Source organism: Hyperoodon ampullatus (assembly GCF_949752795.1).
Source record: "Hyperoodon ampullatus genome assembly, chromosome: 3".
Lineage (NCBI taxonomy): Eukaryota > Metazoa > Chordata > Mammalia > Artiodactyla > Ziphiidae > Hyperoodon > Hyperoodon ampullatus.
Window position 1 is genome coordinate 34,026,229 of NC_136916.1, and position 26,633 is coordinate 34,052,861.

Sequence of the window (26,633 nt, forward strand, 5' to 3'; positions counted from 1 at the left end):
CTAGACCAGGAGTTGTAGCTCTATACCTAATCTGCTAAGAGACCTTGGGCAAATCACTTGCCCTCTCTGGGACACTTTTTTTCTCACTTGTGCCAGAAAATTGAGATCCTCTCAAGCGCAGACATTTGGGGATTGGCATCTAGTCCCTTCATACCCCCCAAGGGTGGATGCTAACTGCAGGGGGCTCAGCAGGCCCCCCCTGCCAGATTGCAGCTAGGCTGAGACCTGGAGAATGAAGAGGAGGCAGCTCCCGCAAAGGGACCAGCTCAGCTTGTAGGAACAGAGGGAAAGCCAGTGTGGCTGCAGCGAGGTGGGCAGCCTGAGAAGTGGTGTTGGAGCACCTGGCGGAGGTAAAGAGACAGACCCTGTGGGACTTTGCCGCTAGATTCTCTTCTAATTGCAATTGGGAGTCCTTGAGGGATTTCTAAGCACAGACACAATCAGCTTATGCTTTAAAAAAAACATCTCCTAGGCGTCTGTAGAGAATGGCCTATAATGTGACAAAAATGGAGGCTTGGGAACCAGTTGCAGCCATTGGATCAGAGAGGATGAGAACGGTAGGTAGAAGACGGGTGGGTGGCTTTGAGATCTGTTGTAGAAGGAGAATGAGGAATGAAGAGGGTAGACAGCAGGCAGCCTGAGGACTCAGACATCCCTGAGCCCCCAAGCCTGGCATGAATACTAGGCACAGGTCAGTACGTGCTGGCACACGCCAGCAGCTGTGTCCAGGACTCCCGGCCTGAGTTCACTGAGCAGGCGCAGGACATGGGGAAGACATGGCTCTCTTCCTTCCCCTGTTGGGCTCCATGGTCCCTGGCCTTGGGGTGGTTTTTCCTCAGATCACTGGCATCAGAAATACCATAGGCAGGGTTTTTGTTGGATTGCCATATGTATATGACACAGCTTCTTAATCTCTACCCCCAGATATTTCGCTTCCACTGTATTAGAAGAGAGGCCCAGGGATCTATAACTTTTATATAAGTACCCCAGGCAATTCTGATGCCCGCAGGGCTTAAGAACTCTCACTCTGGTCAGGAAACCTGATCTCGGCAAAGGGCTCTGACCTTTGTTTGTGGACCATATCACAGCCAAAATTCTTCATCCATCAAACAGGGTTGCTAACAGTTGCCCATGGCAACCCTCATGGGATGTTGGGAGGACCAGCATCAGAGGTGAAAATACTCACAACCGTGCTTTGTAAATCACAGGTGCCAGGAGCAAACCATAAGAAGGTCTTTCTCGGGCTTCCCTGGTGGCGCAGTGGTTGGGAGTCCGCCTGCCGATGCAGGGGACGCGGGTTCGTGCCCCGGTCCGGGAAGATCCCACATGCCGCGGAGCGGCTGGGCCCGTGAGCCATGGCTGTTGAGCCTGCGTGTCCGGAGCCTGTGCTCCACATCGGGAGAGGCCACAGCAGTCCACTCCATCTGGTCCTTCTTACCAGCTACCCCTCGTTCTCCAGTCCTTTTGATGCTGGCCAGCCCCAGGCCCTCCTCTCCCACACACTCTGGAGGACCCATCCAGCCCCATGGTCCTAACACTACCACCTCCATGTTGATACTTTCAAACTTCAAACTTCCACCCTGCCTTCTCTGCTGGGTTCCAGATTCATCTACCCAACTATCTACTCCCCATGTCTACTTGGCTACTTCATAGGCATCTCAAGAGTGACTGGGGCAAAACTGCACACCTGGTCACCATCCTCATGATTCTGGTCCTTCATAGGTGTCCTGTTTTGGTAAACCAAATCATCACCCACCCAGTTACTCAAGCCAAAAAGTCTCAGAGTTCTTCAAGCTAAAAAAATCTCTACGAGTTATCTTCATTTTAATTTATGAAATCCCCATATTGAATCCATCAGCAAGTCTGTCTTCAAGATGCGTTCTGTGTATATCCATCTCTCTCCTATTTCACTAGCGGTAAAGTCCAAGTCACCACTGCTGGGTGAAGAGTAGCCTCCTAACTGCTCTCCTTGTTCCCATTCTTGCTTGACCCTTCATAGCTCTTTCTTTTCCAAGCAGCCAGTCATATTTGGGGAAATAGAAATTAGATCATGTCACTTCCTGCTCATAAGTTTCCTATGGCATTCCTTCTCAGTGGAGAATAGCGTCCTTTCGCTGACACATCCTTGTTGGCAAGGTTCCATTTAAGCTGGCCTCCCTGTCCTGAATCCTCTCATACCACTCTCCCCGTGATGGGCTACGTTCCGGCCACACTGGCCTCCTTTTTGGTCCTGCAGCATGGCCTGCTTCCTTTCACCTTGGGCCTTTGCATTAGCTGTTACCGTTTTTGGGAATGATCTGCCCCCATCACCACATCCCTGGCTCCTTCTTGTCATTCGTATTTTAGCCTAAATGTTGCCCTCTCTGAGCCCTAAAGTGGTCATCCTTTTGTGTTCTAGTGCATTCCCTATTAATTCTCTGCATAATACTTATCACTCCCTGACATCTTCCTCCCTCCTTCCTTCTTTCCCTCCCTCTCTCCCTCCCCCGCTCCTTCCTTCCCTTTCTCCCTCCCTTTTCCTTTTTTTCCTTCCTCCCTTCCTCCCTCCCTCCCTCTCTCTCCCTTCCTTCCTTCTTTCCTTCCCTTTCCTTACTTGACCTTAGCATCCTCATCTGCCTTGGTCACTAGTTGCTGACCCTAGAGCCGTGCCTACTCACAGCGATTCTCCATAAGCATGGGTGGAATGAATGCATTAATGAATAGGAGACACCAACGAACCCAGGACAGGTTTGGCGCCTAATAGACTAGTGCAACCCTGGGAAAGCTCAGTCACCAGTCCCCCCACCCCCATCCCGTTCTGCCTTCCAGAGGCTGGCGTTGGGCTGGGAATCGGCCTGTGCAGCGTCCCCTATTTCCAGTGCATCTCAGGCATTTTCATTCACACGCTCTCTCCGGGATCCGTGGCGCATCTGGACGGACGACTCCGGTATGTCCTGATTTCTGTTTTTGAAAAGACCCCTGATTTACCAAGGAGGGAAGGAATTCCTTAGTGCATCAGGAGACTGACTGGGAGATGAGATATTTAGAATGATCCAGGGATAGCTCAGAGCCTTTGTCCTCAAAGTGTGGTCCCTGGACCAGCGGCATTGAAATCACTTGGGAGTTCCTTAGAAATGCAGAATCCCAGGGCCCTCCCCATCCCACTGAATCAGAACCTGCATTTTAACTAGATCCCCGGGAATTTGTATGCACGTTGCAGTGTAAGAGGCATTGTCTCAGAGAATATCAGTCCGAAACAGAAAACATGAAGTTAAACATACTTTAATTCAGATGTAAGTAATACAGACTGTAGAGTGACATAAATAGGAGCTTCAAGGAGGTTTACCTGTGGAGTCAGTCTGTATGGAAAAAGAAGCTTACTAAGCAAATCAGTAGTATTAACTCCATTTCTTGGTAACATAAGCAGAATATTTTCGGGCATTCCACATATATCTTTTTACGAATAACTTCTAAGAGAATTAAAAATCTAAATTTTATTTTCAACAAGGGATCTGAGTTTGGTAATTACATTTTATTCCAGTTTAACTTGTTACAGTACTTTATGCTCAGTCCAACACTCATGTGTGGTATAGCTTCTCTCCTATAGCGTAAGAAGATATATGCTATATATTTATATGTATCCCAGATTGTATATCTTCATGTATATCTTCTCTACTGGGCTTAGGTTTTGCTGAATCAGGAGAGTTTGGCCATATGTTAAAATGTTTTCCTATCATTGTAGTATTGGGGTCGGCTAAAAAGTCCGTTGGGGTTTTTCCATAAGATGTTCTGGAAAACCCCGAACGAACTTTTTGGCCAAGCCAATATATGCAAGCCCTGCTTAGGGTGGTATCTTGATGGAGCTTCTGAATTAGAGGTGGGCTTGCTGCTGTCATGGGCAGGAGGGTGACAGCTGATTTGCTGAGGTGCTGTGCTGTTACCTGGGACCGAGTGGCTCAGTCAGAGTGATGGTCTTAGTCCTAATATCTTTAGACAGAGTCTTCCCTCCTGGACCTGCAGCTGGGTAGGGACTGTTTTGGAAGCTTCCACTTTCCTTGGCATCAGGTGCTGTATGGTCTTCAGTTACCTCAGTGAAAATGTGTACTTTCTTAGCAAGAAGGAGAAGGGGAACTAACTCAGTGACAGAAATGTAGAAGGAAGAGGCAGCCAACCACAGCAGGAGGAAGTGTGAAATCAGCCACAGGAGACCTGAGTTCCAATCCTGGCCCTGCTGATAACCAGCTAGGGCAGAGGAGGGCAAATGGGGGCCCACCATCTGTTGTTTTTGTTAAATAAAGTTTTATTGAAACGAAACCATGCTGATTCATTTACATATTGTCTAAGGCTGCTATTTTTAGGCTATGACATCAGAGCTGCACCGTTGCCACAGAGGTGGCATGGCCTGCAAAGCCTAAAATATTTACTATTTGGCACTTTCCAGAAAAAGTTTTTTAATCCCTAAGTGACGTCTTATTGAGGAGATTATGTCACCCTCTCTGCCTCATTTTCCCCATGTATGAAGCAAGAGGATTGGATGGTACAAAATCCTCTGTGTATCGATGCAACCTTATTTTTTCTACTTCCTTTTTTCCTCCATTTCCCGCCTTACAAGAATGAACTCCATTGCCTTCCCTCTTTATTTCTTTTTGCAAGAACCTTGGCTGCTTCCCCACCCAGTTATTTCTTCTTTACCTTTTAGCACGTCCCATCTGCTCTTCCTGTTAACCATTCTGCATATGGGAACATTGAAGCCCCAAGAGAGGATGTGAGCAGTTAAATTGTGGTTAATTGGTTAATCCATTACATTGGTTAAACGATGCCCTCCATCTTGATCGAGCTTAAGTTAAATGGAAAGGGCAGGAAAAAGTTACAGACTTACACTCGGTATGCATTGTCTCCCACTTTGTGGTCATGCATGAAGGGGGTGTGCAATATGTCGCTTTGGTCAGCCCTGTACTGAGTTTCAGTCGGGAGGCGAAGGATGTCTCCTTATTGCTGTGAATTTGAGGTCTCATCACACAGCCCAGGCAGGACTGGGACCTCGGGGAAGCACATGTCCTGTTGATGAGTTTGCTGATGACTTCCTGTTGATGCCTCTGCAGGTGTGGCGATGAACTTGTGGAGATCAACGACTCCCCTGTGCACTGCATGACGCTCAATGAAGTCTACGCCATCCTGAGTCACTGTAACCCGGGTCCAGTCCCCATCATGGTTAGCCGACATCCGGACCCACAGGTGACAGCCTGCTGGGCATCCTCTTCTTCCCAGGCCCACTCTCTCAGGACTCAAATGAACCAAGTGTCTGTCGTAACAAGCGTCTGCAGAGAGGTCCCCTGACAAACTCCTAGACACAGAGGCGATTGGCGTTAGCTCAGGGAAGCTCTTGCAGCTGGGTTACAGGCTCTAGGGCAGGAAAATATAGACCCAGGGTTCCTGCTAGTAGATAGAAGAGATTCACTCATGCATGCATCCAGTGGGTCCCCACTATGTGATTGTCTGGACCCGGGCACTGAGCACACAGGAAGAAGTGGGCTCGTAGCACGCATGCCTGCCCTCCAGAAGCTTACGTTCTCGCTAGAGAGACGAACAGAGAAATCATTGTGATACAGAGTGGTAAGTACTATGAGAATACAGGGATACAGAAGGGAAGGTGAGAGAAAGCAAGAAATATCAGAAGTTAGTTTTCTCCAGGCAAAGAATTTGCGGAAGGTCATTCCAGGCAAATTCCAAGAATTTGCGGAAGGTCATTCCAAGCAGGAGAGTCGTGAAGGGACCTGTCGTGGAAGGCGAGGGGTAGGTTCTCGGGGCTGGGATGTAGGGACTGGAGGAGAGCATCGAGAGCAGAGTTTGGCGAGGCACTGGGGTTACGTGGCAAAGGGCTTTCCACAGGATGCTAAGGTGTTTGCATTTTATTCCGTGAGTGGTAAGGAACTAGGGGAGGTCTCTAGCTCTATATGTAACATGTTCAGGTTTTTTTTTTTACCCTTTGATTGCACGCAGAGGACAGGATGGAGTAGGTGGAACTCGGAATTTTTCAGAGGAAGGAAACGGATGGTGAGGACCTGAACTAAACAGCAGATGTGGGAAGAGAATAGAGAAGAAGGGGCAACAAGAGGCAACCTGGGAAGAATCAACAAGATCTGTTGTCTGATTGCTCTGGAGCAAGAGAGGGGGGAGCCTAGGAGGACTGGAGTATTTTTAGATGAGAAGACCGAGGGATGGCAACACCACCACCGGAGTAGAGAATCAGAGGAGGGAGGTGGGCTTGGAAGGGAAGAGAAAGATCTCAGTGTGGGATAGAGAGAGATGGAGGTGACTGGGGGAGGTTTAGTTAGAGATGCCCATAGGCCATTAGATTTAGGACTGACAGTGACTGGTAAGGGAGATCCAGGTGGGAGCAAGACTTGAGAAGTGCGGCCATGGGCGTGGATGAGGTGACTTTGGGGACCCTGGTGATAGTCACCATCACTATTTATTTCATCCTTAGTGTGTCCCAGCTGGGTTTGCCAAAGACTCGACATATACAATTGCATTTAGTTGCTATACATCCCTCTGAAGTCGGTATGATTTTCCCCTCCAATTCCTAGATGAGGAAACTGAGGCTTAGAAAGGCAAAGGAACTTGCCCAGTGGTGGAGCTACGAAGTGGAGAAATGACGATTTAAATCCACAATAGCCTGTGTCCTTAACTAGTTGGCTCCCAAACTCCCAGAAGAGGTAGGACAGAGAACGGAATGATGGGCAAGATCCACACGTGCCTGTGTGGTGGGATTCAAACCCAGCCCTGCTCAGTTATTTTATTATTATTATTATTTTTTTGCAGTACGCGGCCCTCTCACTGCTGTGGCCTCTCCCGTTGCGGAGCACAGGCTCCAGGCACGCAGGCTCAGCGGCCATGGCTCACAGGCCCAGCCGCTCCGCGGTACGTGGGATCTTCCCAGACCGGGGCACAAACCCGTGTCCCCTGCATCGGCAGGTGGACTCTCAACCACTGCGCCACCAGGGAAGCCCCATTTCCTTCTTTTTTAAGGCTGAATAAGATTCCATTGTATGTATAGACCATATTTTGTATATCCATTCATTTGTTGATGGACACTTAGGTTGCTTCCACCTTTTGCTATTGTGAATAATGCTGCTATGAACATAGGTGTACAAATATCTGAGTCCCTGCTTTCCATTCTTTCTGGGTATATATCCAGATGTAGAATTGCTGGATCATATGGTAATTCTATGTTTAATTTTTTTGAGGAACTGCCATACTGTTTTCCATAGTGGCTGCACCATTTTACATTCTCACCAGCAGTGTACAAGTGTTTCAATTGCTCCATATCCTAGTCAACACTTTTCATTTTCTATTTTTCTGATAGTAGCCATCCTCATGGGTGTGAAGTCACATCTCATGGTGGTTTTGATTTGCATTACCTTAATGATTAGTGATGTTGAGCATCTTTTCACATGCTTATTGGCCATTTGTATATCTTCTATTGGCTATTCAAATCCTTTGCCCATGTTTTACTTGGATTGTTTGATTGTTTTTGTTTTTGAGTTGCAGGAGTATGATTTGCAAATGTCTTCTCCCATTTCCTGAGTTGCCTTTTCACTCTATTGATTGTACCCTTTGTTGATTGATACACAGAATATTTTCATTTTGACACTGTCCAATTTATCTATTTTTTTCTTTTGTTGCCTGTGCTTTTGGTGTCAAACAACGTATTTCTTAAAACCCTCTGTTCTTGGGCTTCCCTGGTGGCACAGTGGTTGAGAGTACCGCAAAAAAAAAAAAAAAAAAAAAACAGAATGGTATAGCTCCCAGAGGTAAACTCTGAAATGGTAACTTGGCCTAGTTTTGCAGCAAGTAGTGGAGAGAAGGTTGGAGAGTTGAGAGGGGCTATCTTGGGAACCCTATTATTGACAGAGTTTGGACTTTACCTAGAAGATACTAGGGAACCATTGATGCCCAGGGTGTTTTTGGAAATGGAATTTGTCAACTCTTTGTAGAGTGGGTGTGAAGGAAAGAAACTAGAATCCAGGGGCTCAGCTTGGGAGCTGGTACAGGACTCAGATCCTGATGCAAGAGTTTCCACTGTTTGCTTGAGGAGGTGATGGATATTTTCTAGGTCTCTGAACAGCAACTCAAAGAAGCTGTGGCCCAGGCTGTGGAGAATGTCAAGTTTGGAAAGGAGAGGCATCAGTGGAGTCTGGAAGGTAAGGAAACAGTGAACTTGCATCTGCAGTGTCTTTGTCTTCTTAGAAAGCTTGAGTTTAGCCATTAACTCACCCTCTCCAATGGATCTCCATTTTACAGATGAGGAAATGGAGTGTGGGAGCCTGGGTTCCCCCGGAAGCCGACTCTGACATGGTGTTTGGCCTTCAGGATGTTTATTCAGAAGCATCCTGGGCTCCACGTCTGTGGAAGGGAGGGGAGTCACAGGGCTGGGCAGAGGGATGAGCTGAGCTGAGATGACGTCAGACAGCTTCCGCCAACCCCTGGAGCTCAAATGGCCCATCAGAGTTGTCCTGTTGGCAGAAATGGCTGGGCCTTTCTAGACCCATCTCCATCAGGCTTTGGAGACGGGCTGCCCCTCGGGCGAGGTAGCTCTCTGTAGCCAAGGTGGTCCCTGGAGGGGCTGACAGCTACAGGCCATCTGCTATCAGCACTCGGCACAGCTAGGACATCAAGCCCTTCCTTGAAGGGCCATCTAGGGGGTGCATCTCAGTCTCCATCACATGGAGACTCAGAGAGTTTGAATGATTTTCCCAACCTAAAGTCACTGGTGCTGGGCACCAGACCCAAGACTGCCGAGCTCCAAACCAAAGTGACCTCGGAGGAGAATCGGACAGCCTGGGCAGGCAGCATGCCACCCGCGGCTCACCTTGTGATCAAGGCCAGGGGTGGAGGTTCCCTTGTGCTTCCAATGCAGGTGTCAAAAGGCTGGAGAGCAGCTGGCACGGGCGGCCGACCTTGGAGAAGGACCGGGAGAAGAACTCAGCTCCCCCTCATCGCAGGGCTCCGAAGGTCATGATCCGCTCCAGCAGTGACAGCAGCTACATGTCGGGGTCCCCCGGGGGCAGTCCCAGCAGTGGCGGAGAGCAGCCGCCCTCCGACTTGGAAGTCAGCACGCGCAGCCCCGGCCTGCCTCTGGGGCCGGAGCCAGGGGTGCCTCCTGGGGCATCATCCGGGCCGACCCAGGAGAGCCCGGGCGGCCACCCGCCACTGAGACTGAAGAAATCCTTCGAGATTTTGGTGAGAAAGCCTACGTCCTCCAAGCCCAAGCCTCCACCCAGAAAATACTTTAAAAGTGACAGTGACCCTCAGAAGAGTCTAGAAGAGAGAGGGGACTCCCTGTGCCCTCCTGGACACACCTTGCCCACCTGTGGCCAGGTAAGAGTGGTGTCCGATGGGTTGAGCGTTCTCCCGCACCAAGCAGGGTTGATCTTGAGCATTCGCAGAGCGTTAGCCGTGGGCAAAGGAGGATTCTCCTCCATCAGAGAGAAGAGGCTGGGCGCAAGCTTAGGGCCGACTGTGGAAAGAGAGGTTTGAAGCCCGGCAGATCTCAACTGAAGCCCCAGTCTTGTTGATTGGCTTCTGTGTTCCCATCCATTACACACTGGAATTCAGGGTTGTTTTCACAGCTCTCTAAGCCTCAGTTTCCTTATCTGTTAATTGGGGCCAAGTTTAGAGGCTCCCTCCATGGGCTAGCATGAGGATTAAATGGAACCGGCCAAGTGGACGCCTGACAGACTCTCAGGCATAATGGTGTTCATTGCTATACTGGCTCTTCCATCACACCCCTAAAGACCTTCATGTCCTCCCATCCCACTCCCCTACGGGAAGGCAGGCTGATGGCCAGGCAGCTTCTACATCCTGGGCTGTTTTTATGCCCAGGCACTGTGCTTTGTCTCAGTTAAGCCTGACAACCACCTGGGGATGAGGGTGCCCTTCATGCAAAGAGGAAACCGAGGGACTTGCTCAAGGTCACATTGCCAGTGGGTCGCTTTATCACTAGGCTACGCTGTCTTTCACTTCTTCCCCAACAGCTGCCTTCTCTGGGCAGGTGGAACTGGGAATCCCCTCTAACAATCTGTAAAGGAGGGTTGGTAAATTTCAGCAGGAACAAGAAACCCCAGAGAGGAAGCTATTGAGTAGGAGGGGCGAGAGTGAAGAAGGGAGAGGAAGCCAGGTTACTGCAGAGGAAGCACAGTTTTGCAGAGCCGGCAGGATGTGGCTGGTTAGCAATTCATGATGAAGTTGCCGACGTGGATCTGTTCCCCTGCTCCTCCTTTCTAAGCAAACATTTCATTTTCCTACGAGCCTGAGACCTGTAAGTCCAGGAGGGCAAATTAGGAACAGAGAGGCTGAGAAGCCAGGCTTTTTACTTTGTCCCTGGAGACCCAGAAAAGGAGCGGATTTGCCAGAGCAGGTCTGCCCCAGCGATGCCCTTGGGCCACCTGGCCGGGTTGGACCAGATATGGGGCAGGGCAGTCTCCCCAAGTGAGGCTGCTGGAGGAGGAATCAGGGTTTCTGCTTCAAACTTCCTTCTTCTTCTGCAGAAGAAGGAGATCTGCTGCAAGCAAAAGTCCCTTGTCTTTGCCACGCTGTGCTGCCTCTTCAGCATCCGTCGCGCCTGCCTGCACCCTCCCACCTTCTGCTGTGTCCCACGTGGCCCACAGACCCTTCTACGGCCTTTTACAAAAGCACAACCAACACCACATTATTTTCCTGGGCGTTGGGGGTACAGAGAAAGGATTATAGCATAGCAAAAACGGGGCTGTTTGCTGTGCGTCATTCTTAAAAAATCTCCACCGCCATGCCTGGGGGTTTTTCACTGGGTGTTTCTCTCCTTGGCCCCAGTGTATAACACCTCTCCATCCTTCTCTCCCTCCCTCCTCCTCCTCCTCCTCCTTTTTCTCTCTCTGTCTCTCTCTCTCCCCCCACCTCCCCCTCCCCCAGTCTTTTCTCTCCAGGGTCCCAAGGCCCTTCTCAAGCTTTTATTACAACCCCCAAATCTTTTTCATCTACTGTAACTCAAGGGGACTTAACTTTCACTACCAAAATGACCTTCAGGGTATTCCCTTCAACAGAAGACCAATCCTCTCCCTTCTGGAAAATCAGCTTGAACTATCACTTGTGGTTAAAAATCACTTTCTCCCCTAAGTCCACATCTCTGTCTTCTTTCCTTCTTTCGCTTCTCTCTCCCTCTTTCACCAAGCACTGTGCCAGGAAATACTATTTAGAGCAAAATTCAAGTAAAATCAAATTTATTTCAGGAGCTAATTAAAAAAAAAAAAAAAACTCCCATGAAGAGGGTGCAGCATCAGGTGTGCTGATGAAAAGACAAAACACATCTGTGTCTGTTCCAAGATGCAAAGTTGCTTTGACGACTGTGGTTGGTACCCAGAGCATCAGCCTATGAAAGTGTCAACCAATCATGGATATAGACAAGTGTCACCTCATCTTTCAGAGTTCCAACTGGGCGAAATTAAATTTCAGCCACATATGATTTTTTCCTGCTGATGAGTGTCTTAGATACCGTCAGTCTAATATTTTAAGCTTCTAATGCCACGGCCAAGCCTTGCTTTTACGAAGGACTAGTTCTAGAAACGCCAAGATTCCTTTGAGTTAGTTAGTCTCTCAGTGTTTCCAAAATGCCCCCCTAGACTCAGTTCTACACTAGGGACCTTGGGCTGAAACAATGCTTTGGGAACATATTTCTAACTTCTGTAGAATTTTCATTGCTAAAGAATGTTTCTTGACAGAAAGTAGGTATTAAATCTCAGGCCACAGGCATTTTCAATGTCTTTTTTAGTCCCAAATGGTGCACTTGTTCCTCCTTCCTTCCTTCTTTTTGGGAGGAAGCCTGCAGCCTTGTCAAATAGCCAGCCCGTCATTCCACCTGACCCTGGAATGAGCAGAACACAGATGCCATCCACGGCAGCATGGCAGAGTATTTCCCTTGCAGAAAAATTTAGGCAGCATCATTTTGATGATGTCTGCCTTTTTTTTTTTCTGTATTGGTATTTTGCTTATTCCTTCTACTGTGTACGTCTATATCTCTGGAATACTCTTCCTCAGCTTCTCTGCCTAGAAAATTCTTACCCTTTGCTCAAGAACCAGACAAAAAGCACTTCTCTTGGGAAGCCTTCAGCAACTCTCTGGGACAGAACTGGTGCTGGCTGCTTCCTCTGGGCCCTGACAGCATCTCTTTCATGCTGTATGAAAACCCAAACTCCAGTCAAGCATTGGATGGTTACTTGGTGCTTGGTCCATCTCATCCCTAGGCTGGTTTGTGAAGGAGCCTGAGTCCACATTCAGGCTTAGTGGGGAGAATGATTCTGCCCTAGAATGATATCACTCTGGGGGCTGCAAAGGGAAGTGATGGCACAGGTCCTGAGTATCTGTCATCCTTTGCAGCATGCTTTCTAAATAACTGAATAATGAATCACAATGTAGAAAGCGATAGACACATTTTCCTCCAAGCATTCTAACCTTAACTTAGTGAAGATTAGAGGGCAGTTCTTTGCCTGGTTCTCTTCCCTCCTGGGACGGGGGGTAGTTTGGCAGAATGCAGTGGTAAATGAAGCAGTGACAGTCCCCCGTCCCCACTCCCAAGCCTCTTTTCCCTGTCACAGAGAGCCCAGGATCTTCACATATGTCAATAGGATGAGCCCTTGTTCTGGACACCAGCTCGTGGGAAGCAGAGGGATGCTCTGGGCCTCTAGGAGGTGCCGGCTCCCTGGGTCAGCCATGCAGGCACCACAGTGGAGGAAAGGCCCTTGACTGACAGGGCCGCTGAACTTCTCATTAAAGCATCTCAACGTCAGCTCTCCAGTCCCAATCAAAGTGTGCCTTGCCTTCTCACAGCTGGAGGCTACCGTTTTGACACGGTCTTGCTTCCTGTTTACACCACAGGAAGCCAGCGAAGTACTGCCACCGCTGCCTGTGCAGGAAGGCGCAGCAGGGAGAAGCCCTCACGCCACTGCCTGCAGCCCAGGACCTGCAGTCGGCCCGCAGACGACGTCCTCCTCAGAGGGCCAGCCGGGGAGGAGAGGAGGCGGCCCAGGTAGGTTTTCAGTTAGATCTGCCAGGAGGAAGGAACTTCCAGATCAAGGTCCGGTGCTAAGGGAAGAACGTGAGTTTGCCCAGAGCATTGGAGGATTCTGCACAACTCGACAGCTGGACTTGGGCCGATGAACGGTCAGGAGTCCCCTGAGGCCGTGGGACTGCAGGACCGTGGGGTTGCTGTCCAGGGTGGGAACCTCCTGGCTGGATCTGTGATGCTGTGATGGGGGCGGGGGATGCAGGGGGAACTCGGGCCAATCCAGACAGTCAGCTGGAGAAAGGGGCCCTCGGGAAAAGGTCCAGGACACGCCCACCCAACCACAGTGAGCAGCTGCTCCCTCTAGGGTCACAGCGTTCTAGTAAGCTACATTCAGCATTTCCAAGTCTGGGAACGCGGGGTCAGAGAGGGAGGAATAAACAGCATGTTGCTGGTGGTCACCGCCTCCTGCGGGGGGAGGGGGAGCGTGGATGGAAGGGGTGTGCCCACATGGTGCCCCTGGCAGGGCTGAGACCTGAGCTGAAGATGCAGAGCTTTGTTAGAAAGAGCATCGGACTTGGGGTCAGGGAGACCAGGGTAGGAAACCTGGCTCTGTCCTTCACGAAGGTGATTCTGGGCAACTTTCTTTACTTTTCTGAGCCTCAAGTCACTCATCAGCAAGCGGGAAATCACACAGCAGCCCAACATGTGATTCAATTCAGCAAGCGTGTACAGAGTGCTGGCTTCGTGAGGCCCTGTGCTAGCTTCTCGGGAGGGAGGGAGAGGAAGAGATAGAGATAGAGGTAGAGACAGAGACCGAGACAGGGGGAGAGAGAGAGAGAGAGAGAAGATATGAGAATGAATGAGAAAGAGAATGAGAGAAAGAAGAAAGACCAGTCCCTGCCATCAAGGAGCTCCCAGCAGTGGCAAGGTAATAGCTATGTAGGTTACAAACCTACATAGTTATTACTCGACCTGTTTGAGAAACACTACGTGAAAAGCACAAGGAAGGCTCTCAGAGGTTAAGGGACATTATGAATGGAAACAGCTGGCACGTCTCACCCAGAGCAGCGGCCCTACCACTGGAGGCTCCTCCCCCCCGTCCCTCCCCTGAGTTACCCCAATTGAGGAACTTGCCAGGGAATGCCTTGGTGTTCTACTGGCAAGAGCTCCTCCCCCCAGTTTGCAGAGGGCTCTCCTGTAGAACGTCTGACTCCTGAGTCTTACGACAGGCCCTGCAGCAGAGCAATATGTAAATGCAGAACCAGGCTGAGGGGTAAAGCCCCCGGAGTCAGTACTAACCACCCTGGCCTTTGGGATGATGCAGAAGGTCTCCTGGGCATCTTCAAGGCTTAGTGCTCTGCATGGTTTGCATACCTTGAGGGCAGGAGGAATCAGCCCTCCTTAAACTGGGCTGCATTCTGATGCCAAGCATCCCCCAGAGCATGGAACCAGAGCAGCATACTCCTAACCAGGGAGAGATCAGACCTGGGGTGACCCAAGGGCCACGCATCTACTTGGCTTCTTGGCTGTGCAGGACTTGGGGGCCGGCCTCCCTCTGTTCCTGGGAAAGAGTCCGGGCAGACTCCCCTGTTCTGGCTTGTTCAAGACTGGCTTCCAAGAAAGACTTCCATAGGCTCCCCTCCCCACCAGTGGTGAGGGGCTGAACTTGACTAGGCGTGCCTGATAGAGCAGGTTGGAATGACCTGTGGGGCTGCTCCAACACCAATGCCCAGGCTGCATCCCAGGTGTATTAAATCAGAACCCAGGGCTGGACATCAGCATTCTTTAGGTTCTCCAGATTCCAATGTGCCAGCCAAGTTTGGGAATCATTGTCACAGATCTTCTTTCTACCTGGAATCCTCTCATCAGCTCTTTAGGTAGGGGGAATGCTCCTTTGCTGAGCAAGCTGGTTAATTCTTTGAGTAGGGAGAGTAGCAAACTCACATGACCTCAAGGACCAGATGGATGCTTTCATGTGTGAAATGCTGACCTAGTGAGGGTGAAGGCTGTAACTGCGTAGAGCTGGGGTGTGCCCCGTCTGAAGGCGTGCACGCCCACTTTTTCTTTTTAATGACATGGTGGTCCAAACCAAATACGGCTGCCAATTTGTGACCCTTGGCTTAAAAGTTTAAAGGTAAGAGGATTGCTTTGGCCTTTAAAGTTCTAATGAGTTATCTAAGAGGCTATTTAGTACAGTGGAAAGAATACGAAAGTGGGGAATCAGGAGACAGGGGTTCTCACTCTGGCTCTGCCAACAGATGACCCCTTCCCCTCATGAATGTTGGGTTCCTCAATCATACAATGTCAGAGATCAGACTAGGTATTCTATGCGAGCCCTTCTAGCTCTAAAATGCTGGGATGCTGTGGAGATAATGCACACTTCTGGTCCTCTGGTTCTGTGTCCCTGCCTGTTCACACTTAGCCAGGTAATAGCACCTGGGGTAGCAGCTCACCCAACAAGGGACCCACCACTTCTGCTTATCGTCTCCTCTAGCATCCTTGCTATTCATCTTTGAAACCAGAACTTAGGAAGAAAACTCACGATCAGGGGTAACGCACAGCTTTGGCCTTCTTTCTGCTCCCCAGTGACACCAACATCTCCAGTAAAACACCCACTGCTTAAGAGGCAGGCTCGGATGGACTATACCCTTGATATCACCGCCGAAGACCCTTGGGTTAGAATTTCTGACTGCATCAAAAATCTCTTTAGCCCTGTCATGAGTGAGAATCATAGCCACACGCCACTGCAGCCCGTCGTCACGCTGGGTGAGGAAGATGGGATTCAGGGCCACCCAGATGGGACTGTGCCCAAACTGGACACCACCAGTGGCAGTCCCACAGTTTACAAGTCGGCAGACGGCAGCACCGTGAAGAAGGGTCCTCCAGTGGCCCCCAAGCCCACCTGGTTTCGCCAAAGCTTGAAAGATTTGAGGAATCGTGCCCCAAGGCAGCCCCCAGAGGCAGCCTCCCCCAGCCAGCCGACACACACCTCCAGGGAGCGCCCCGGGCCACCCCTACGGGCCTCCTCTTCCATCAAGCAAAGGATTAGCTCCTTTGAAACCTTTGGCTCTTCTCACCGGCCTGACAAAGGAACCCAGAGACTAAGCCTCCAGCCCTCCAGCTCCTCCGGGGAGGCAGCAAAACCTCCTGGGAAGCAAGAGGGAGGACGGGCTTCTCGGGCTCCTGGTGTCTCAGGGCGAGGGGCTCCCCCCGCCATGGAGCAGCAGCGGCCAGAGCCAGAGCAGCCGCCCCCAGCCTCCCTTGCAGCCCTGGAGGCCAGCGACCCCGGTGTGCCGGAGTCCCCTCCCCCCGGACAGCAGCCCGGTCAGAAAACCCTCTCCTCGGACCCCGACCTTCTCTCAAGGCTGCTGGCGACACAGATAGAGGGGTCTGGAGGCCCAGGGGTCAAGATACCAAGCCAGCGGGCACGGAGCTTCCCCCTGAGCAGGACCCAGTCCTGTGAGCTGAAGTCACTGGATGAAAAGACCAGTAAACTCTACTCCATCAGCAGCCAGGTGTCATCGGCTGTCATGAAGTCCCTGCTGTGCCTTCCGTCTTCCGTCTCCTGTGGCCAGACCTCCTGCAGCCCCAAGGAAGGGGCGTCACCCCCCATGGCGTCCAGCGAAGATCCTGCTGCAAATAGCTCTGCTGAAGCTCCTGCCTCAGACATGGGCTTCTCGCTCAAGTGAGTGTCTCTGCCCAGTGTTGAACTTTCTTGTCTTTCTTCCTTTTATAATCCTCTGTGTCTTGTAAAAAGTCGCTCAGGTTTGCTAAAGGATTGTTCCACCTGTTCTTTTATGCACGTGTGCATGTGTGTGTGTGTGTCACACCTCTGCCTTCTGTATTAAGGAGTTTTCACAACACCCGGCCTTGGGAGGGGTGGGAGGTGGGGGACAGAACTGGCCCCCTGGTGAATAACACGTGCATATTTGCAACTAATGAACCTTGGACATATCCGGCCATTGCTCAGGAAGACCAGAACGAGGCTAGGAGATGATCCCTTGGGGGTTCTTGCTACCTCCCTCTCTCCAAAGAAATCCACCTGTACTCTGCACAGGGTTCAGCCCCCTGGCTTGGCAGTTCGGACACCTGAGTCCCAGTCCCATCTCCCACACTGACGCCCTGACCACGAGCTGGTTCCTACCACACTCCCCCTCGGTTTCCTCTTCAGTTGAAGTTAGGAGCTGGGCAAGACCTGCTCCACAGAACCGGGGGTGCGGGGGGCTCCGAGCAGTGCCCCAGAGCTCCTGCTACAGGGCTGGGGTTTAGTCTTCCCTCTTGAATCGGAACAACTGTGCATTGATCAATATTATGTATTGTTCTTATATTGCTGAGAAACGTTTGAGACTCACTGACCCAGATGTTCCATCAGGTTCCAGCTACTGTGATGTTCTATCAGGTGCCAGCTACTGTGAGGGAACAGGAGAGATCCTCCAAAACAGCGGTCCCCAACCATTTTGGCACCAGGGACCGGTTCCGTGCAAGACAATTTTTCCACGGACCCAGGGGGGAGGGGGAGGTTCAGGCTGTAATGTGAGCGCTGGGGAGCGATGGGGAGCGGCAGATGGGGCTTCGCTTGCTCGCCCACCGCTCACCTCCTGCTGCGCGGCCCGGGGGGTTGGGGACCCCTGCACCAAGATACACCCAGATCAGGGGCTGAAGAGCCAGACCAACTCAAGCATTAGAGTTGGTCAGTGGTAGAATCGTAGCCTTTAATATTGAGGCTTCCCAGGAGCTTGCTCTTTCTGGCTGAGAGTCTGTTCTTCTTCTGGAACTGCAAGGCTCACCATTAGAATTTACTGCTGTGAGACCCCCTCCACCTTTTAGCAGTAAAGATCTGTCAATCAGAGGAAGGAATAATCCCTATCACCCAAACCACAGTTTCATGCAAAATATGAAGTGTCATTGCAAAAAAATAGCTACACGTACCAAAATGAGTTCAAAAGAAAAAGGAAGGCCAGCTGCTAGCTAAGTGGGCACCATTCGTAGTGATTAGGTGCTAAGGTAGGATAGGCAGGGGCTGACAACATCTGTGAAGGAGGCCAAGGTGAGTGTGTGTGTGAAAGGACACACAGATGTCCTGTCCCAAGCCACCTAGATGGCTGGGTGGCCATCTAGGTGCAGATTTGTCCAAAGCATCAGTTATACTCTGGGGTGAGGTGTTGAGGTTCTGAACACAGACTTTGGAGCCAGACACACCATGACCTGTGATTTCGAATCCCAGATCTCGGCCTTTCATAACCATGTGACCATAGAAAAGTTATTCCCCCTCCCTAAGCCCCAATTTCCTCATCTCTGTAGTGGAGGGATGCTGGTATCTATTTGTGCATTTGTTGCACCCAATAATAGAATGAACATTCGCACCGTCTTGGAATAGAGTAATTCTGCTAAGGATGTTAGCTCTTACTAATGTCATGATTCATACTGTGTGCGGGTCCTCCCTGTGAAAGCCTTTCGGAGCTGAGAGAATACACAGAGGGTCTCGGTGAGCCCACGGAAGCCGACGACTCTGACCACTGCGCTCCTCAGTCTGGTCAATCAGTTATCTCCCTGCTGAGCTCCGAGGAATTAAAGAAGCTCATAGAGGAGGTGAAGGTTCTGGATGAAGCAACATTAAAGGTAGGTTTCTTTTATAAGCACTTACAGAGATGAAGGCCTTGCTATGAGCAGTCTGGTCACCTCAGGTGGGCCGGTGCGGGGGAAGCAGCGCACGCTGCCCTGGGCTCCTTGAGGTCGAGAAGGGAGTTCCCAGGGGCTGACACCAGACTCGGGTTGTATCCTGCCCTGGGCCGAGGGGCGGTGTATCACTGGACCACAGTAAGACCTTCCGGTGTAGGGAGCTTTGTAGCTCATGAAGTGCTTTCAATCATAGACTTATTGTATCTTTTTGACCCTTTAATAAATGAGGAAGGCGAGGTTCAAGGTCGCAGAACCTCGGTTTTCTATCTCCACGTTCCATGCTCTTTCCACGTCCCACGGGCTGCCTGCCCAGTGTGCGTCTCCAGGGAGATGCTGCGTGGGCGTGAGCCATCCATTGCAAGTTCTGATCTCTTGCCTGAAGACTTGCCCTGCACACCGAGAGGTGACTGATCCCAGGGCTCGTAAGGGTTCCCACACTTCAGTCAAGTCATTCTGAAAGTCCCACTTCCCCTGTGCCTTCTGAGCACGACCCAAAGGTGCGTGGAGAGGAAGTGGTCAGGCAGAGCTGAGGCCCATTCAGCTCAGATGAGCACGGGCTCATGGGCCTTGCATCCGCCTGGGCTGCCCTAGTCCACGCAGGCTTTTTGTGCTGGAATCATCCAGACTGGGATGAGAGGATAAGGAGGCACCATAGCTGGTGTTCCCTAGATCCAGGGTATGGGTGAGTCTGACAAGATGCCCTGGGCCGGGATTCATCCTCTGGGGCTCTCACTCATCACCTGTGCACTGGGACCATCATCCCCAGGGCCTAATTCCAATGAAATAACAGAGGCAAAATTGTTGCGTAAAATACAAAGAGCGGTCCTGCCTGGGGTGTTCCTGGGACAGTATTTGCTTTCCAATTTGACAAAGGGCTCTTATAGGGCAAGTAAGCTGACACTTGGGTCAAAGTTGGGAGATTTGGGCCAGTGCTGGCGTAGAGGCGGGACAGTGAGGTCCATTCATCCCTTCATCCTTCCTGGGTCTTGGGGACTCCAGATCAAATGATCATCGAGCCAGCTGCGCAGCAGATGCTCTGGTGGTGCCACAACAAGCGAATTCTTTGACATAAGCTTATTCCCTTGCGCTAAGGCACAACTGGTGGCCCGAGAGCCTGCAGGTATATTTTATGTGGTCTGCATGGTGCTTTTTAAAAAAGTATTATATCCTAAATATTATCAAACCTGAATCAAAACCTGGATTTCTGGCTGCTCTCTTTTAATAAAAGGAATGAATGATCTTGTAGCACTGGGTCTGCATTCCTATGTAGCCGTGGGTCCTCTTAAGCAGGTGTGCTCTCAGTTCTCTGCAGTTCCTGTCGCCCACATCTGCCCATTTTGCTCTTTTAAGGGATCTGCCTGGGTCTTGTGTGCATTTGAGTTTGAGACCCCTCTACCATCGAGACCGGAATGAGGGTCTCTGACTTTAGAAACTGCAGAGTGATTGTTCTGGCTCCAGCTGAGCCCAGGTGCAGGCCGGGAAGTACTGTGTGTGCCTGGCTGGGCTTGTGTGGGTGTGTGTGTGCATGCGTGCATGTGTGTTCTAGGGCAAGGAGTCAGCTGGGCTCCTAAATGCAGCTGCTGTGCCCCATGGAGCAGCCAACTTCTGCAAAACAGCGCTGCCCCCAGCTGTGCTGACCCACAGTCCTACAGGCTGACCTCATCTTGTCCCACGCCAAAGTGCCAGAGCTGTGTTATCTCACACGCTGGGATTTCCAGCTGACTTAGTAGCGCCCAGCCCTATTTCCATACAAATTTGGATGTGGATTGCGTGAATAGGAGAGGAAAAGAACTCTATTGGTTGCCTTATGCACATTTTTTTTTTCTTCTGAGCTTCCCATGACTCCAGGAAATATAGTCTTCTCTTTACAAATGATGAAATGGGTCTGACATACCTGGGAGCGTGGCCAAGCTGGGGTTTGAGAACGAATCAGCCTGATGTTGGAACACTTGTTAAACTGTTCACGCTGTTGTAATAAAATGTTTTTTAATATATATATTTCCTTCTGCAGCAATTAGACAACATCCATGTTACCATCTTGCACAAGGAGGAAGGGACTGGCCTTGGGTTCACCTTGGCAGGAGGAGCAGATCTAGAAAACAAGGTGATCACGGTGAGTGGCCCAGCCATGGGGGCGCGTCAGAGCCAGAAGTGATGGTCCTGGGAGGGGGGAGCACTTACTAGGAGAGATCAGAGGAATGCATGACCCCAGGCCACTGGGTGTGAGGTTAGGGCAGGAGCTTAAGATCCTTTTCAAGAACCTTTACAGCCAGGATTGAAGACCTGGCTGTGATATGTAGCATAGCACACCTAGATGGAAAGAGGCGTCACCTGGACAGAAAGAGCCCTTGGGAAGGCAGGTCCTGTACAGGAGGCTGTTTTCCTGGGTTTGCCCACTGGGAGATCGGGGATGTTAACACGCATGATTGCGAAGCAGATCTGATGGTTGGTTGAGGGCAATGGGGCCCAGCTGGAAAGATCAGGAACAGCACAGCGCAACCCAGGATGCACATGAGGCTTCAGATCTCACGGTCGAGCCCCCTGTTCTCTCAGGACCCACTAGAGCCCGGGGTAAGACTGGGGAGGGCCGCGGTCCTGGATCATCTGCATCTTTCCCCGTGGACCCTGTTTTCTTGGTCCACACAGTCTGATCAGCATTGGCTGCTGCCCTCTGCCCACTATTTAGGCTACCTGCACCTGACCCAGATGGTTTCTGGTCATCCCATCTTCATGCACCCAGCTGTGACATGGCTGCTCCATCTCTCCAAAGCTGAGTGCACTGGTGTCACCCCCATGGCTGTGTTGTCTCAGTATATCCTTCATGTGGACTCATCTGGACTCCCTTGCTCAGCTGAAAACAAACCCTCCAGCTCACAGGAGCAGCCAGCGTTAAACACACCACACCCCCTGGCAGTGGTAACTTGGCCCATTCCTATTGGTCACTTCGGAGTCAGTTGTGTGTGAGCACCAACTTCCTTCTTTGTAAGCAAGCTCTCTACCACACAAAAGCACGTAAAACCAATGAGGACTTTTTCTGACACTAAGCACGTAGCAGAGCATCATAAAGACCTTCCTGATGGTGCAGTTTGCTTTCTATTTGAAGAGAAGAAAAGAGAGCTTGCCCGTGGGAAGAGTACTTTGGATCTGTGGGTCTTTCCTTGAGTCGGGACTTCTCTGCATCCCATTTGCTCGCCACCCCTGAGACACTGCCTCAAAAACCAGGAGCGATACACACCAGCTCATCATAGGCACCAGACTTCCCCTTTCTCCTTCCGTGTTTGAGCACTTCCCTTCCTTTCCAGATTCATTAAAAGAGAACTAACATTGAGCACCGTCCATGACCAAGAGCAAGCTGGGCTCTCACTGGCACGTTCAAGTCACCTTCCCCATACCTCAGGATGGGGGATTGGTGGCATGTATGCTTCATTTATAGAGGACAGACTGAGATGCAGAGCAGAGATTCTGCTTCCTACTTGGGTCTTATAACCAAGGGATTTTGACCACATCTGACCCCATAACAGACTTTTTCTAACACTGAAACAGTTTAGAGAAACAAAGAACCTTGTTCAGATGATAACAGCAAAACAACACGTAGCAGAGTTTAGTGATTGCCCATCCATGCTGTCATTCAGTCCTCTTAATTAAGCACATTAGAATTTACATTACATTAAAAAGGCTGAGGCAAAGACATGAGATTTTTTAATCCCACATATTTTTCAGAAAGGGAATGGGGGTGGGTGATGGTCCCTTTTAACTGGAGTTAAAGGATCAGAATTTCTAGGGTAGGAGTTTTAAAAATGTCTAGACTTCCTAGGATAGGAATTCTGCATTCTGCAGAAGATGGGGCCTGAGAATTTCTCTATGGAAAAAAGGATGCTTTGCTGAAACTTTTGGGGGTCACTGTATTATATAGCCTGTTCTTAGAGAATTATCATGCCAAATAGCACTGTAGAGTCTCTAGGATTTTTTTAAACTGTAGGCATTTTCAGAGCTTGTGTTTTATCCAATGTTCTTAATTTTCTTAGACTTCAGAAACTTTTCTTACACAATACCTATTAATATGGCACAGAATCAGTGCTTGAAGAAAATCACTCTGGGAAATGCTGATGTAGAGCACATAAGGCAAAAGATTTTAACTGAATGTTAACTAAGATTGTAGTGATATAGTCCTGGACATTGTGTTGGGAAGGATTCTGAGGGCCAATCTGGTCATTTTTGCTAATGATCTCTGGTCTGGGTGGAGGAGGGAATGCTGGCTAGCAGCCCTAATCTAGAACACATTTCGTCTTATTTTTTTGGCCTAAGGATCTGCTGGGTTTGACTAACTGGTTCCGATCCTCCTGCAGCAAGAATCCAGATCTGATATGGTGATTCCTGGCTCCTGACTTCCTTTGGTTTGCTCAGGTTCACAGGGTGTTCCCCAACGGGTTGGCCTCCCAGGAAGGGACTATTCAGAAGGGCAACGAGGTTCTCTCCATCAACGGCAAGTCTCTCAAAGGGGCCACACACAATGATGCTCTGGCAATCCTTCGCCAAGCTCGGGACCCCAGGCAAGCCGTGATTGTCACAAGGAAGCCAACTGTGGAGACCACGCCCGACCTCAACTCTTCCACAGATTCTGCAGCCTCAGCCTCTGTGGCCAGTGACGTTTCCATAGATTCCTGTAAGTTCTCCCCACATGGTGGAAGCCCCGTGGGCCACATCACCTTTGGACAGGTGAGGCCCATGCCAGCAGGGCTGCGCAGTCATTTGTGGCCCCCAGAACACGTGGCCTGCCTTGTATGCTGCCCGGCATGCATGCCTGGGTTTATCCGTACACATGCACCAGTTTGCTGGGCGCATCAGCCAGGCTCACTTGAGAGCATCCCTAACAGTCCCCTGTGTTTTCTCAGCAGCAGCAGCAGAGGCCACAGTCTGCACAGTGACCCTGGAGAAGACCTCTGCCGGCCTGGGCTTCAGTCTGGAAGGAGGGAAGGGCTCTCTGCAAGGGGACAAGCCTCTGACTGTTAACAGGATCTTCAAAGGTGCGGTGTGCGTCTGCCTCTCAGCCTTCGCTCCAGTTGTGGGTGTCCGGCCAGGCCCCCCAAAGGCTTCTGAGCACCTTCTAGGCCATGTCAGTTTCCCACAACCCCAGGCCCTTTTGGGAGGCAGGCAAGCCTGTTAAGGGCTCCACTTTGCTTTTTCTCCCTGTTAAGGCTCAGACATCCCCTTAACCCCCCTGTTTTACTGGGTCCTTGTACGTGACCCAGCCCTGGGCTTGGTTCAGCTTGGCAGGGCCAGGGCTAGGGTGAGGCAAGTGAGGCACTGCCCTGGGTGCAAAATTGAAGGCGGCACCGAAATATTCAGTAATCAAGATACATACTGTTTCAGTGCAATATTTTTAAAACTCGAAATTAATTCAAAAAGTCCACAATGAACAAAATATCAAGTTGTAAAACAAAGCCAAGAGTCCGACTTTCCAGGTGCACAACTCAGCCTTACTCACCTCACCCTAATCCTGGACCTGTCAGCTCCTACCTTTATTCAGAATTTTGAGATTTTGTTCATCATGGACTGGGGAGCACGCCAGCCTCTAGTGGGGGGTCACTTGGGTTTTCCTGTGAAAATCATGAATGGCCTGCAGCTGTCACAGGCAATCACCCTGATTCTTCACTGCCTCTCATGCCGGACCCCCCTGAGTCACAGAGCAGGGAGCTGTGGACAGGGGGTCACGCGGCCTGTGCTCTGGTCTAGCTCTGCTTCTAACTAGCTGAGTGACTGTTGCCTTCTGGGCCTGAGGCTCCTTACCTATAAGAAGAGGTGTGGGTGTGTGTCTGAGGGCTCTTAGTACTGGGACCAGAGGCCCTCCCAGTTCTGCTCCCCGTCCCCCAGGCGCCCCCACTGCAGACTGGTTTTGTTAGCGGGAAATCTGTTACAGCTGTTGAAACCCAGGGGGTGGACCAAGGCTCACGTGGAGCTTCCCCAGAAATCCACGTTGACTCCAGTTCTGCGAAAGATATTTTTAACTTTGAAGGTCAACTTGGAATGAGCGTAGGGCTCAAAGTCGAGAGACCTGGATTCCAGAGTTAGTTCTGCCCCTAATGGCAGCATGACCCTGGGCAAGTTCCTTCACTATCTTGTCCCCATTTGCTTACATGGGGATGTAAGGGACCAAGGGAAGTGGATTCTACAGCTGCACCACTCAGCAGCTTTGGAGCTTGTGTGAGCTACTTGAGTCCTTGGTTTCCTCCCATGTGAAAAGGGAACTAACAGAGCATACATATCTCACAGGACTATTGCCATAAATGCCAAGTGTTAACACAATGCCTGTTATATATAATTGCCCAATATATTTTAGCTAATTTTTTTTTTGAGAAATGTCTGCTTAGATACTTGGCCCATTTTATTTATTTATTTATTTATTTCTTGGCCGCGCCACACAGCATGCGGGATGTTAGTTCCCCGACCAGGGATCAAACCCACGCCCCCCACCCCCGCAACGGAATCGCGGAGTCCTAACCACTGGACTGCCAGGGAAGTCCCTAGCTATTTTTTTATTATGATCATCATGACTATTATCTTTTACTCTTATTAAATATTTGCAGATATCCTTGTGTCAAACAGATGGGAAATTTTCCTTCAACATCAGCAGTAAAAGAGCACTCTTTCCCTACATAACTCTGAAAGAGTGGGAACCGTATGTGACTATGTCCTCTTTACGTGGACCCAGGGGTCTTCTCCAGGCCATTCAGAGCCAAAAGCACTGTGAAGATTGTTTCGTGAACATCCCACCAGCTCCATTCCCACACCACCCAATGCCCGGCCACCTCATTAGGAGCAGAGAGACCACATGTGCGGGGGAGGCTTAGAGGAGGACCTGGTTCCCCGGGGAGGTCTCCCCAGCCAGGCTCTGGCTTGGAGCTGCTCGAAATCCCCCTTCTCTGGGGACAGCATGGTCCCCACCTCTCCCAAGGGCCACAGAGAGCTGGAGCCTGGTGTGCCAGCCTAGAAGTCACCGTTTTATGAGATGTCTCATTTCAGAACGACCACCGAGTTCTGGAGGGATGGGTGCCAGTTGCCTTCTGAGCTGTCCCAGCTCCTCAGAGACCAAGGGTAGGAAGTAACTGCTTGTTCCACTGTCATCTGTGGGACCCATTCTCTTCTCTCTCATCCCAGGGGCGGCCTCAGAACAAAGTGAGACGGTCCAGCCAGGAGATGAAATCTTACACTTGGCCAGCACTGCCATGCAGGGCCTCACACGGTTTGAAGCCTGGAACGTCATCAAGGCGCTGCCTGATGGACCTGTCACTATCGTCCTCAGGAGGAAGAGCCTCCAGTCCAAGGGGACCACAGCTGCTGGAGACCCCTAGGCCCAGCGCCAGAGCTGACACCAGAGCCACCTGCGTGCGGCTCTCCACAACCGCTAATTCTCAGGGTCACTGCTAACCCCACCCCGATGGGGGAAAGCACAGGCGTGCTTCCTGGTGGCTGCTTGCCCACGTCTGGACGGACCTTCTGGAACATCACCCAAAAAGCGGGTTGTCCCAGAAAGTTAGGGCAGAGTCACACTGGGGTGACTGATACAAACTACAGACTATGTCTAGAGAGAGCTTACTGATTAATATTGTGGTGCTGTAAATAAAACGGATATATGACAATTGGATATGAAATCCATGTTTTGCTTTGCAGATTTTCTAAGGACTATCACTGTGTCTTGATCCACCCCAAACAGCACCCTTTGTTTTTCCCAGGACTCTGCAATGGTGGCAGATTTGGAGGAGACAGCACGTCCTGGTCCACGTGACATCAGCTGGCCCAACTCAAAGGCCAGAGGCTGGAACCACCCGAAGGGTCACTCACTCACTCACACATCGGGCCGCTGATGTTGGCTGCTGGCTGGGAACTCAGCTGGAGCTGATGTTGGCTGCTGGCCGCGCATTGGGTGGTGTGGGAATGG

The 26,633-nt window shown here is 50.6% G+C and overlaps 1 protein-coding gene across 2 annotated transcripts in view; it reads left to right on the forward strand.

The window, feature by feature from the left end:
* Positions 1 to 26,315, forward strand: part of IL16 (interleukin 16) — a 71,589-nt gene extending 45,274 nt beyond the window's left edge. The window contains exons 8-18 of one of the 2 annotated variants that reach the window (XM_079701097.1): positions 2,809 to 2,926; positions 5,082 to 5,214; positions 8,096 to 8,183; positions 8,900 to 9,360; positions 12,889 to 13,039; positions 15,605 to 16,703; positions 18,469 to 18,637; positions 20,709 to 20,810; positions 23,102 to 23,360; positions 23,596 to 23,721; positions 25,853 to 26,315. In XM_079701097.1, coding sequence (XP_079557223.1) covers positions 2,809 to 2,926; positions 5,082 to 5,214; positions 8,096 to 8,183; positions 8,900 to 9,360; positions 12,889 to 13,039; positions 15,605 to 16,703; positions 18,469 to 18,637; positions 20,709 to 20,810; positions 23,102 to 23,360; positions 23,596 to 23,721; positions 25,853 to 26,046 — 2,900 coding nt within the window. In that variant the 3' untranslated portion in view covers positions 26,047 to 26,315. The remainder of the gene's footprint in view (positions 1 to 2,808; positions 2,927 to 5,081; positions 5,215 to 8,095; positions 8,184 to 8,899; positions 9,361 to 12,888; positions 13,040 to 15,604; positions 16,704 to 18,468; positions 18,638 to 20,708; positions 20,811 to 23,101; positions 23,361 to 23,595; positions 23,722 to 25,852) is intronic. The other variant, XM_079701098.1, reaches the window with a different exon arrangement.
* Positions 26,316 to 26,633: the final 318 nt, after the last annotated feature.